General features: G+C 42.2%; 1 protein-coding gene across 3 annotated transcripts in view; it reads right to left on the bottom strand.

Annotated features, from left to right (window-relative positions):
* ZNF185 (zinc finger protein 185 with LIM domain) overlaps positions 1–13,561 on the bottom strand; it is a 41,970-nt gene that overhangs the window by 17,659 nt on the left and 10,750 nt on the right. For 2 of the 3 annotated variants that reach the window (XM_087727138.1, XM_087727140.1), the window contains exons 9-17: positions 12,822–12,860; positions 12,630–12,713; positions 11,242–11,316; positions 9,764–9,847; positions 7,993–8,070; positions 4,941–4,979; positions 3,592–3,696; positions 2,853–2,933; positions 813–908 (exon numbers count right to left, since the gene is read on the bottom strand). In XM_087727138.1, coding sequence (XP_087583264.1) covers positions 813–908; positions 2,853–2,933; positions 3,592–3,696; positions 4,941–4,979; positions 7,993–8,070; positions 9,764–9,847; positions 11,242–11,316; positions 12,630–12,713; positions 12,822–12,860 — 681 coding nt within the window. The remainder of the gene's footprint in view (positions 1–812; positions 909–2,852; positions 2,934–3,591; positions 3,697–4,940; positions 4,980–7,992; positions 8,071–9,763; positions 9,848–11,241; positions 11,317–12,629; positions 12,714–12,821; positions 12,861–13,561) is intronic. The other variant, XM_087727139.1, reaches the window with a different exon arrangement.

Raw genomic sequence — 13,561 nt, 5'->3', positions numbered from 1 at the left:
TAAAGAGTGGCAAACAGCTAAGCCTGTGTCTGCATTCATTACCGGACGGAGGGGGGCCAGAGCAGTAACCTATGACTATCATTAAATGTTGTACCATATGGTTCCTGATGAATGCATTCTATTTTATTTTTCTTTATGTACACAGAGATCCTATGCACCAAAGACAAATGCCTTATGCGTCCAATCACAGTTGGCCAATAAAGAATTCTATTCTGCTATCAAAAACCCTTTCAGTGATTCTCATTTGAGTAGAAACAGGCATGGCAGAGGCATCAAAAGATTTTCTGACCTTCCGTTCCCGCCAAAGAGAGGACAGGAACTTCTTCAGGTAGTCCTTGCTTAATGACGCTCGTTCAGAGGCTGCTCAAACTCATGGTGACACTGAATAAGTGGTACTTATGACCGGTCCTTGAAGCTGAGGCTAATGGCATCGCTCCTGTGGTCATGCGATTGCAATTGGGGCAATGGGCAACCAGCCTAGATTTCTGAGCATGGCAGAGTCCCACAGTCACACAATTTGTGGATTGTGTCCATCTTGGTTGGCTTCCCAGAAGCAAAATCAATGGGGAAGCCAGCAGGAAGTCAGAAGGATCGCACGAGGTCATCGCTTAACAGTATGATCCTCGCTTAATGATGGCATTAATATGGTCCCAATTACCATCATTAAGCAAGGACTACTTGTAGTTTGCAGCGAAAGATGATCACATTGTACTTCATTTCAACCAGCAGGAATCCTTTGCCGCAAACTTTACACGTTTGTACACAACATTTTGCCATTCCCGTCAGTTTTTGTTACTGAATCCAAAATTCACCTGGAAATCTCCGCATCCGATTCCTCCCTCTTGGGAATAAGTTCACACTGGATTCCAGTGGTACTCAGATTACTTTCCCCAGGCTGTAGCTCAGACCTGGAAAAAATAATAAAATCCCCCCCACAGAAGACAATATTTGTAGCTCAGCATTGACAGCGAAGTCCTTGGTGTTCACCAAGCTAATAGGCTAGCACTGATGATGTTACCTAGTTTGGCAATGAAACGTCTGCAAGAAAACAACCAAGCACCAAGGACCCCATAAAAATAAGACAATTGGCAAATCTGTTCCTCTTAAACTTTGCTGTTTGTGTTCCCAGACTTTTCCCGCAACCTCCAGTTTTATTGGAGATTTTTATTCTTTTTCAGTTCTGCTTTTAAATGCAAAACATTAAACTACCATGAAAAGTCATACATTATTGTTATGGCCCAGCAGGAGCCGTTGGAGCTGCAAACAGACTCCGACAGCGAGGGGCCCTATGAGTTGGCTCTGGAAGATGTAGAGGACCCTGGACAGGGTTCCGACTCCAAGCAGGGAGCAGAGAGGCTGGTTGGCCACCAGGAGGCACTTGAGGCATGGAGCAGCGGTGAAAGCCAAAGGGAGTTGGTCCCTGACGTCAGGCCTTGGAGCAGTGGGGAGGAGACAACGGAGTTGCTCCTGGATGCCTGGCAATGGTGGGCAGAGAGACACAGAGAACAACTATGCAGATACAAAAGATAACTGGATCCAGGTGATTGTAATTAGGCTCCTCTCAAGATAACATATAAGGAGAGACTTGGGGAGGAGGCTGTTTGCAGGATTCAACTTAATTGACAATGCTGGAGAAGCTGTTATCTGTATCTGTCAGAGTCTGGGTTGCTGCCAAGGTTCTTTATCTGTTCGTTTGTGTTTGGGCGTTCAGCCACCAAGCTTTATAATTCTGCTAATAAAGTGTTGTGGCATTCCAGCTAAGCTTGTCTTGGCATTCGTTACTGGACGGAGGAGGGAGGCATCCGTTACTGGACGGAGTTATATTTTGTAACTTTGTTTGTTTTTCCCCTCCCTTGAATTGTGAGCCGCCCTGAGTCCCTTTAGGGAAAAGGGCAGCATACAAATAAAGTAAATTGAATTGAATTGAATTGAAGTGAGGGGGTCAGAACACATTATTATTATTATTTTCTTTTTTTTTACCTTATAGCCTTCTGCAACTCATTCAAAATGGAATGACAGGCATTTTTTCATAAATGTTATAGATAGTCCTTGACTTATAACCATGGTTTTAGTGATTGATTGAAGCTACCACAGTGCTGAAAAAAGTGACTGATGACCAGTTTTCACACTTGCAACTGTGGTAGCATCTTCACAGTCAGGTGATCAAAATCCGCTTGGAAAGTGGCATGTATTTATGACGGTTGCACTGTCTTGGTCTCATGCAATCACCATTCGTAACCTTCCAATCCGGTTTCCAACAAAAACAATGGGGGAAGCCAGATTCACTTAATGACTTCAGGTTTCACTTAACAATTGCAAATAATTTGCTTAACAACCCTGGCAAAAAGGTTGTAAAATGGGGCAAAATGTCAGAGTATTCATGAACTGGAATAGGGTATGGTAACAAGGTCAGCCAATGAATAGGCATAGCAACTATTTCAAGCCAATGAGGGTGGTTTGGGCACTGAAAACAGACTGGAGTCTGGGCATGGCTATAGTTCTGAGTCTGTGCTGTGAAACAAAACTAGCCTGGAGTTGTCTGCTCTGAACTCTGAACTGAAACTCATCTCCTTTTTCTACCACGTTGGAAGGATCTGCTGTTGGTATTGTACATTTATTCATGTGTCGTTATGCATATAAAGAAGTTAATGAATCCTGCTGAATCAGTTACCTGTGTGTGCTTTCTGCAACAAACTCTGACACAAAACTCTCTTAACAACGGTCTTGCTTAGTTAGCAGTGGAAATTGTACGCTCAGTTGTGGTCATTAAGTTGAGGACTTGTAATACAAATCTTTTAGGAAGCAGGCTAGTGACAGAGTCCTTGGATATTTGTCCCCTTTCTCCTCCGTACCTTTTTGAGTCAAAACCCTCATTGTGGTCCAGATGAGGAGATGTCCTGTACCCCATTCCTGGGTATACGTCAGTGTTTTCCCTGGTGAAAAAGGAAGACAGAAAGATGAAGAATTGGATGTGTCACTGGAAAAAAACTGAGTTTGGTTGCTTTTCTCTCCCTTCCTCATCCTCTCTCTTTCTCTCTTTCTCTCTTTCTCTCTCTCTCTCTCCCTCCCTCCCTCTCTCCCTCCCTCCCTCCCTCCCTGTCTCTGTCTGTCTGTCTGTCTCTCCTTCTCTGTCTCTCTTTCTCGCTGTCTCTCTCTATCTCTTTCCCTCTCCCTCCCTCCATCCCTGTCTGCTGTCTATCTCTGTCTGTCTCTTGTCTCTCTGTGTGTGTCTCTCTTTCACTCTCTCTCTCTCTCCCTCTCTCCCTCCCTGTCTCTGTCTCTCTCTCTGTGTGTGTGTCTCTTGTCTCTGTCCCTCTCCATCTCTCTTCTCTCTCTCTCTGTCTCTCTTCTCTGTCTCTTGTCTCTCTCTCTCTGTCTCTCTTTCTCTCTCTCCCTCTCCCTCCCTGTCTCTGTCTGTCTGTCTGTCTGTCTGTCTGTCTCTTGTCTCTCTCTCTCCATCTCTCTCTCACTCTCTGTCTCTCTTCTCTCTTTTCTCTTCTCTCTTCTCTCTTCTCTCTGTATCTGTCTCTTGTCTCTCTGTCTCTGTCTGTCTTGGTTTTATGAATGCTGAGAATCTCCCTGAATTCTTACTTTTCTGTGGTTGGCTGATGATGGCAGAATTCTGCAGCTTTTGAGTCTGGATCCTTAGGTTTTCTTTCTCCATTGGAAATTTCATGTTTGTGCTCCAGGACAGATCTGTTGAAAAAAATGATTGTCTATCATGAAGATCCTGTTTCCCATTTTTATTTATTTGTTTGTAAAATGTATTGCCATTGTCAAGAACTGTTTGGATGTCTTCACATTCTACCCAGGGAGATTTTTTCATGGTTGGTTCAGCTCAGCTGACCCCCAAGTCAGTTCAATTCCTTCTCCCTCTCCCTCTCCCTCTCCCTCTCTGTCTGTCTGTCTGTCTGACTGTATCTGTCCTTCTCTGTTTCTCTCTGTGTGTGTGTGTGTGTGTCTGTCTGTCTGTCTGTCTGTCTGTCTGTCTCTCTTAAAGCTTTTGGACCATCCCTTGGACAGCCTTCCCAATTTGACTCTGGGCTGCTAACAATAGTAAAAGATAAAAAATATATAAACTAAAAACATAAATTAAATGATATGTCTCAAAAGAGGAGGGTTGAATCATCACTTATCTTGGGAATTTCAATTGAACTCACCCCATAAGTTATTAACATAGAAGGGAGGAAATAGGCTGTCCCTTCCTTCACATCTCTCTCTCTCCCCCCTCCCTCCCTCCCTCTCTCCCTCTCTCTCTCTCTCTCTCTCTCTCTCTCTCACACACACACACACACACACACACCAACACCAGAGGTAGGTTCCTACTGGTTCGGACCAGTTCAACTGAACTGGTAGTAACTTGGCAGCCTAGGTCGCTGGAACCGGCAGTGACCCAGGCCTGCAACGCCCCCAAACTGGTTCTCCTACGGCACCAGCATTTTGATTTTTGGCTCTGCACATGCGCAGAACAATTTTCATTGCAGAAATTTATTTTTTCCCCATTTTTTAAAACATTTTGCGCATGCGCAGACTTGTTTATGTGCAAATATGCACACATGCAGAGCAAGTGCGCACACACAATTTATGTGCAAACGCGCATGTGCAAAAAAATTTGCACGCCGAACTGGCAGTAATGCTGGCAATAACCCAACACACACATACAAACACGCACACACAACACAACACAACACACACAACACAACACCACACACACAGACACATACACACACACACACACACACACACACACACACACACAAAACACAAAATCAGAGAAGCATGGTTATTTCCCATTTGGCACTCAAAATTCCTGCAAAAAAATATTCGCTTGAAACTGCCTTGAATTTAATCAACCTTCATGTTCAAAAGACCGAAATAGCATAAAACATTTTGCACATCACTAAGCATTAAACAAAAGTGTTGTTTGGACGAGAGCTTACTTGTCGAAAAACATGTGACTCTGCATTTCATTCTTCTCACTGCGGTTAGAAAACAAGTGACATTAGAAAACATGCTTTAGAATGTTTTTTAATTTTAGAAATGTTTTTTAAAGAAAAGCTTCGGGTTTTAAAATGAATGGATTTTCCCCCCTTTAAGGTTAAAGGAGCTGAAAAAATACAGTGAATTTTATTAAGAGACATGGTGATAGTTTATAAGGGTTATTAAGTGCAAATAGAAATACATATTTTTTTCAACAGCAAGGAAGATAAAGCCGCAATGGTTACATTGATTGTTCTATTTAAAGAGGAGAATACATTTACGTTTTTTTATTAAAAAAATGGAGATCACTTCTGGATTTTGTGCTTGTGATGAAAAAAAATAGAACTTTCACATTGGTTTTGCCAATTAGATAGATTTGTTGTTATAGAAATGACTGAAGGTAAAGGTTCCCCTTGCACATATGTGCTAGTCATTTCTGTGTCTAGGGGACGGTGCTCATCTCTGTTTCAAAGCTGAAGAGCCAGCGCTGGCAGAAGCTGAGACAAGTAATGGGAGTGTCAGGCCTGCAATTATATTCCTTTTAGAATTTTGGCCTGCCACACTTTCTCTTATTTCATTATGCTGTTTCATTAGTATAGTTGATGGGAGGGGGGAATAGACAGGAGTAGGATTGTGGAATGTGTTGTTGTCACTCTTTTCTAGAAGACCAAGGTCATCTTTTGTCTCCGCACTTTTACACCTGACCGGAAGCATCTGGGTGGAGATGACAGCATGGAAGAAGACGATTGGACCATGTGATAGATTTGTGGGTGTGGGGAGATGATCATGAACTTTTAACTGGATAGAATCCCAGGAATTGGGATTACACAGATGTGCTAAGATGTCTGATTTATTAAATTGGAACTTTAAGGATCTTTTTGCCTTGGACTCTGATTTAATTCTACATGATATTTGGAACGCTGACAGGGAGCTCACTCCCTTACACGGCACTGTGGATTTGAACCACCAAACAGCCGACCTTTCTAATCGACAAGCTCAGCGTCTTAGCCACTGAGCCACCGCTTCCCTTGATAGAAATGACTAGTGCTATACTAATGTGTAAAAGTAAAAAGTTGAGGTTGTAATATTATCTTGTACTGTGCTAAAAAGAGTCAGAAGTTAACATTTTTTTCTTTCTTCCCTTGTAGCTCATATTTTCTTTCCCCCTTTCTTCTTCCCTTAATTTCCTGGTTTTGTTTTTCTTGTATTTTATTCATTGATAAGCAGTAGTTATATTTTTTTTAAAGAAAACATTTCTTCATCCTTTCTACTTCCTTCCTAAACCCTCAACTGACCAATAACTAGCCTCACCAAGTATAATAAACAAACAAACCATTGTTGGTTGGAGTGTCGATAAAGAAGGGGGAGCGTTAAAATAGTTAAGACATCAGCCTGTCACTGCACAATGGAAGCCACACCCATTTTATGTGCATGGCATTCAGATACCTATTGCCAGCCTTGAAATTCAGAAAACACCAATTGAATCCATGGCACATTCTTCAGGAAGCAGTAGAAGTCCCACCAATGTCCTGTCCTGACCTTGCCATTTATGGTCTGTTTCATGGGGCATTCAAAACATCTCATGTTCATAACTGAGGCTTCAAAAGCTACCAGGTTACCCCTTTTATCCTTAGTGTATGTGTATCTATCTATCTATCTATCTATCTATCTATCTATCTATCTATCTATCTATCTATCTATCTATCTATCTATCTACCTACCTACCTACCTACCTACCTACCTACCTCTCTCTCTCTCTCTCTCTCTCTCTCTCTCTCTCTCTCTCTATCTATCTATCTATCTCTATCTATCTATCTATCTATCTATCTATCTATCTATCTACCTACCTACCTACCTACCTACCTACCTACCTCTCTCTCTCTCTCTCTCTCTCTCTCTCTCTCTCTCTCTCTCTCTCTCTCTCTCTCTCTATCTATCTATCTATCTATATATATATATCTATCTCTATCTCTATCTCTATCTCTATCTCTATCTCTATCTCTATCTCTATCTCTATCTCTATCTCTATCTCTATCTCTATCTCTATCTCTAATCTATCTATCTATCTATCTATCTATCTATCTATCTATCTATCTATCTATCTATCTATATCTATATCTATATCTATATCTATATCTATATCTATATCTATATCTATATCTATATCTATATCTATATCTATATCTATCTATATCTATCTATATCTATCTATCTATCTATCTATCTATCTATCTATCTATCTATCTATCTATCTATCTATATACATACATACACACAATATGTGTGTGTGTGTGTGTGTGTATATGTATGTATGTATGTATGTGTATGTATGTATGTATGTATGTATGTATGTATGTATGTATGTATATATGTGTGTGTCTGTGTCTGTGTCTGTGTGTGTTCCAGCAGAACTTATATCTATAGTATGAAATCACAGTACTTTTGACAGTGGTAGGGTGCATTTTGGATTCATGTTCTGTTACAATACAGCCTGTTGTGCCTTCAAATGGCTTCAATTGTACAGCACAGTGGAATTACCATGGTGACAGCTTCACAGCACTCCCCAAGAGAGTTCCCTCTGGTAAGGGGGATTGGGTTTTACAAAAAACAAGGGGGCTTCCTCTGGTAAGGGGGATTTGTTCCGGGCAACAGCGGGTTGTCAGCTGGTTTATATATATATAAAAAATGATAGTAACAGTTCACTCTGGCAACTTAGAATCATGGGGCTTGGAGGTCTTCTTGGAGGTCTTCTATTCCAACTCCCTGCCCAAGGCAGGAGATCTTATGCCACCTAGTTAAATGGTTGTCTAGTCTATTCTTGAAAATCTGCAACAATGGAACAACTCATAACTTTGAAAGGCAAGCTGTTCCATTGATTATTTATTTATTAATTTAATTAATTGGTCAGGAATCTCTTTAGTTCCAGCTTGACTCTCTCCCTTTAATGCTTTCCCCCACTGCTTCTTGTCCTTTAGAGCTTTAGAGGATAGTTTGGACCCATGTGGACTTTACCTTCTCTTGGGAGAAGTAGGGATCCTGGGGACAGAATCAGGTCCAGAACTCGTTTCATACTTCTCGTCTGACTTGTTACTGGAAAAGGAAAACAAACTATGGTTGAATAAAGCATGGGGGTTGGCTAAAAGAATCATACTGAGAAATTGAAGATGTGATATTATTCCAGATGTTAAGGAATGAGAGCCAGTTGGTTTAATGGTTAAGGCACCAAGCTAAAAAACCAGGAGCTTGGGAGTTCTAGTCCTACTTTAGCCATGAAAGCTGATTGGGTGACTTTGGGTGTTGTGGCCTGTCAGCTGCCAGTCCCTCCAGCAGCCGAATCAGAGCAGGAAGAGTCAGGGTCAGCATCAGGGAAACCTGGGAGCTCCAAGGGGGAAGAGAGAGGCAGAGGTGTCCGTCATCCCTCAGATGGAGAGTCAACAGCCCCCAGGTCTGGAGATGGCTGATGAAGTAGAAGAGGAACAGTTGGGTCCAGTGCCTGACGCGCGGCTGTGCAGAAGGCAGAGGAGAGGAGAGCAGTGGAAATCTATGGGCCGGTCCTTGGGAAAGAAGAGCCACCACTGCAAGCAAGCCCTACCCTAGCTTTGGGGATAAAAGGCAGGGGGGCAGAGATGAACAGATGGGGCAGACAACTATCCCTCTTCCGGATAGAGGGACTTGTTAGCCTGAGAGAGAAACTTTTTTACTGGGGCTCCTGGCGCTCCTAATAAAGGGATCTTTTGAGTTCACATCAAAGGATTTGTCATGTTTGGGGAGCTGGGTCAGTTACAGTCTTACACAGTAACAGTTTTGAGTGACAAGCCAGTCAGTCAATTTCTGTTGCAACGAATGAATCACACTCAGATGATCCAAAAAAACAAGGAGACCCTGTATTTGAACATTTAACCAAAAGAAAGTTAAAGAACATCTTACTCAGGGGCGGGTTCCAGTTTATGCTACTGCCAGTTTGCTCAGGGGTGTGCTACGGGCACATGGGGGCTTCGCGTGCGTGCACAATAGTAAACAAAATGCTTCTGCGCATGTGCAGAAGCAAAAAACAAGATGGCAGCACCTATGGCGCCTCCGATAGAACCGGTTCGGGGGTGTGGCCAGCCAAGTTGCTACCTACTCGGCTCCCACCTCTGATCTTACTCCTTAAAACATACAAGCAGTTTGAAAATTCCCTAGATAAACCAACAAATCTAAGAAACCTTATCTGGGGTTTGTCGTGGACATGACCTGCTCTCCACAGCAGTGGTGGGTTTCTAATTTTTTAGTTTCGTTTTAGTTTCGTTTAGTTTTCACTTTATTTGTATGCCGCCCTTTTCGTTCGTTCCAGAGGGTCGGAGCAGCCACCGAGAAGGCTCTCCTCCGGGTAGTTGTCAGTCGACACTGGCTGGCTGATGGAATTCGGAGGAGGCCTAATCTATGCGATCTTATCGGTCTAGTGGAGGTAATTGGCAGTAGGCAGTCTCTCAAGTACCCAGATCCAATACCATGAAGGGCTTTGTAGGTGACAAGTAGCACCTTGAAGCGTACCCGGAGACCAACAGGCAGCCAGTGCAGCTCGCGGAGGATAGGTGTTATGTGGGTGAAGCGAGGTGCACCCACGATCGCTCGCGCGCCCGCATTCTGGACCAGCTGAAGTCGCCGAATTTCCCTACCAGTTTGCTCATGCGCACGCGTGATGCTTCTGTGCATGCGCAGAAGCGTCCAGGTGGGTGGGCGGAGCCTCCCGCCGCCACTACTAACGGTTTGCCCGATCCAGGCTGAACCGGGAGCAACCCACCTCTGCTCCACAGATGTGGAATAGTTGAATGAAGTTTCAAGGTAGGGTTTCGAGGCCACATTTCTGCTGCTGGTTGTATCAACACTACAAAAGCAAAGAGAAAAAGAAACATTCTTTAATGTGGCATCCAAGTTATTAGAATTCTTTATTGGCCAAGTGTGATTGGACACACAAGGAATTTCTCTTTGGTGCATATACTCTCGGTATACATATAAAGAAAAATAAAATACATTCATCAAGAATCATAAGATACAACACTTAGTGATGGTCATAGGTCACTAATAAGCAATCCAATCATACTAGGAAGCAAATAAAACAATATAAATTGTATAGATACAAGCAACATGGTTATAATCATGAGTGGGAGGATATAGGTATTAGGAAGGATGAGAAGAATAATAGTAATAGTAAATAATTTGACAGTGTTGTAGGAATTAGTTGTTTAGCAGAGTGATGGCATTTGGGGGGAAAAACATTCCTTGTATCTAGTTGTTCTGGTGTGCAGTGCTCTGTAGCGTCATTTGGAGGGTAGAAGTTGACACAATTTATGTCCAGGATGTGAGGGTTCTGTAGATGTTAATAGGTAAAAATGTAAATATTGCATCAATTTTTTTTTGTGATCACCGTATTGGTTGTCAATACGCTTTGGAGTCCATTCCGAGGGACAGTCCTGAGTTATAAAACTTATCTGTCCTGAATTCATTGAACCTATTTTTCTCTGAGACTGACATTTTGATTCAGCTATGTTGTGCATTTGCTAAATGAAAATCTGGGAACCTTCCACAGATAAGAGCCAAGGTGGCGCAGTGGTTAAATGCAGCACTGCAGGCTACTGCTAGATCAGCCGGTCAGCGGTTCAAATCTCACCGGCTCAGGGTTGACTCAGCCTTCCATCCTTCCGAGGTGGGTAAAATGAGGACCCAGATTGTTGGGGGCAAGAGGCTGACTCTCTGTAAAACCGCTTAGAGAGGCCTGAAAGGCCTATGAAGCGGTATATAAGTCTACTGCTATTGCTATTGCTATTGCTATTGCTTAACTACAATTTCAACCAGCCCCAATCCCCAAGATAAGTGAAGGATGCTGGGAGATGTAGTTCAGCAACTTCTGGAGAACCTCTAGAGAGGAGTTCCTCATCTCTATGGGGATCTTGTGATGGGATGTTTCCTTAATGTAACATGAATCTGGACACAGGAGATATATCTTTTTGCAATTGACAGTGGCTATAACCTGATCGTGATAGCTGCTTGAAATTAAAGTTTACACCTGCGAGTTTAATTGCTACTTTAATCAACACATTATTTTACTTGATGGATGGTAATGCACTATTTCAAAATAATTTGGCACACTTAAGTTGTCAACATCAATGATCTTTCAAAAATTCTTTTCTCGTTTAAAAGAAATTTCAAAGCAAATTAATGTTTTGTAGTCAGGCTGATTGCCATATTAATGGAGGGGGGGGGATTACAGATTATACTAACTTGGTTTTCACGGAAGTATTGGACAACCTTGATTCATTCTGAGGATACTTTGAGGTTCTTCTTTCTCCATTAGTGCTGTCGACAAAACAGTTGGTGTGCATATTGTGATTCCTCTACAAACCATGGAATTACTAATCCAACTAAATTTCCCCCCCCCTTTATTTGTATGCCGCCCTTTTCCCTGGGGGGACTCAGGGCGGCTCACAGTTCAAAAAGGGGCGGGGGAAGACAAACAATACTCCAACATGGAGACAATACAACATATTAAAAAGAGAGCACAACAGTCACACAATTCGGGTGGGGTTAGAATCTTAACCCCAGGCCAGCCGGGACAGCCAGATCTTTAAAGCGGCACGGAAGGACTGGAGGGTGGTGAGGGTCCGAATCTCCACGGGGAGTTCGTTCCAGAGGGTCGGAGCAGCCACCGAGAAGGCTCTCCTCCGGGTAGTTGCCAGTCTGCACTGGCTGGAAGATGGAATTCGGAGGAGGCCTAATCGATGCGATCGTATCGGTCTAGTGGAGGTAATTGGCAGTAGGCGGTCTCTCAAGTACCCAGGCCCACTACCATGAAGGGCTTTGTAGGTGATAAGTAGCACCTTGAAGCGCACCCGGAGATCAATAGGCAGCCAGTGCAGCTTGCGGAGGATAGGTGTTACGTGGGTGAAGCGAGGTGCACCCACAATCGCTCGCGCGGCCGCATTCTGGACTAGCTGAAGTCGCCGAATGCTCTTCAAGGGCAGCCCCATGTAGAGCACATTGCAGTATTCCAGCCTAGAGGTCACAAGGGCACGAGTGACTGTTGTGAGGGCCTCCCGGTTCAGGTATTCCCCCTTTATAACTCTGTAATTCCTGACAGAGAGTCGGGTGACTGAGTATAGATGAGCGTTTACTGGCCAGATGCCCTTCCTGATGCCTACACAGAGCTCACAGCAGATTTTTTTTTTCTTTGCGTCTTAGGGCAAACATCTCAAGGATGAACTCTCAACGTTACAAATGGGAGGCAAACATCTTCACCACTAGACGCACGGAACGCTGTTACCTTCCCACCAAAGGTGATTCCTATTCTTCTGCTTGCATTTTTTATGTGCTTTCGAACTGCTAGGTTGGCAGAAGCTGGGACCTCACTCCGTTACGCGGTGCTAGGGATTCGAATCGTCAAACTGCCGACCTTTCTACTTTCTACAAGCTCAGCGTCTTAGCCACTGAGCCACCCTGTCCAATGATGAGGTAAAGAAAGTTTATCTCCTCACAAACATTTGTGTAGTGTTGAGAAAGTATTATTCACTTTATAAGTGATAAATGTAAACACTAGAGGAAGAAAATAACTGATAACTGATGATGGCAGATCATCATAGCGATGTTAAGAATAAGAGTAATGGGTTATTTACCTTTTCCCACGACTGTTAAACCAGGCTGAGGCAGGTACAGTCTGACTTCTGGATCGCGGACCGAAGTCATCTGGTACATCAATCCTTTAAAGAAAACACCCTTCAAATAAAATATATAGTTCCTCCCACCTCTGCATTGTTAGAATTGAAGACATTTCTGCTCACACTGGCAAGGACTTCAATCTTACTTACTTTTTAGCCACAATGGCTGGTATCTCTTGCGTTGGACTTCTGCAAACAGACAAGATTGATATTACATATTAAAAAATGAAATCTACTTTGCGTTCAGAAGAACAGGGTCTCACTTTAAGAGTACATTCACTGTTTTGCGAATTAAAGTTATTTAATGGAATAGAATAACTTTACAAATGCATGCATGTTGCTTTTAAAACTGCAACTTTTCTAAGTTTCATTGTTTTGTGAATTAAAGTTATTTAATAGAATAGAATAACTTTACGAATGCATGCATTTGCTATCAAAACTGCAACTTTTTAAAGTTTCATTGTTTTGTGAATTAAAGTCATTTAATAGAATAGAATAACTTTACAAATCCATGCATGTTGCTATCAAAACTGCAACTTTTCTAAGTTTCATTGTTTTGTGAATTAAAGTTATTTACTAGAATAGAATAACTTTACAAATGCATGCATTTGCTATCAAAACTGCAACTTTTCTAAGTGTCATTGTTTTGAGAATTAAAATTATTTAATAGAATAGAATAACTTTACAAATGCATGCATTTGCTATCAAAACTGCAACTTTTCTAAGTTTCATTGTTTTGTGAATTAAAGTTATTTAATAGAATAGAATAACTTTACAAATCCATGCATGTTGCTATCAAAACTGCAACTTTTCTAAGTTTCATTGTTTTGTGAATTAAAGTTATTTAATAGAATAGAATAACTTTACAAATACATGCATGTTGCTATCAA

Source organism: Thamnophis sirtalis, unplaced genomic scaffold (genome assembly GCF_051295495.1).
Source record: "Thamnophis sirtalis isolate CommonGarterSnake01/CBP01778 unplaced genomic scaffold, rThaSir2_p1.2 scaffold_13, whole genome shotgun sequence".
Taxonomy (NCBI): domain Eukaryota; kingdom Metazoa; phylum Chordata; class Lepidosauria; order Squamata; family Natricidae; genus Thamnophis; species Thamnophis sirtalis.
Note: the sequence above shows the minus strand (reverse complement) of the source record. Positions and strands in the feature narration are given on the sequence as shown.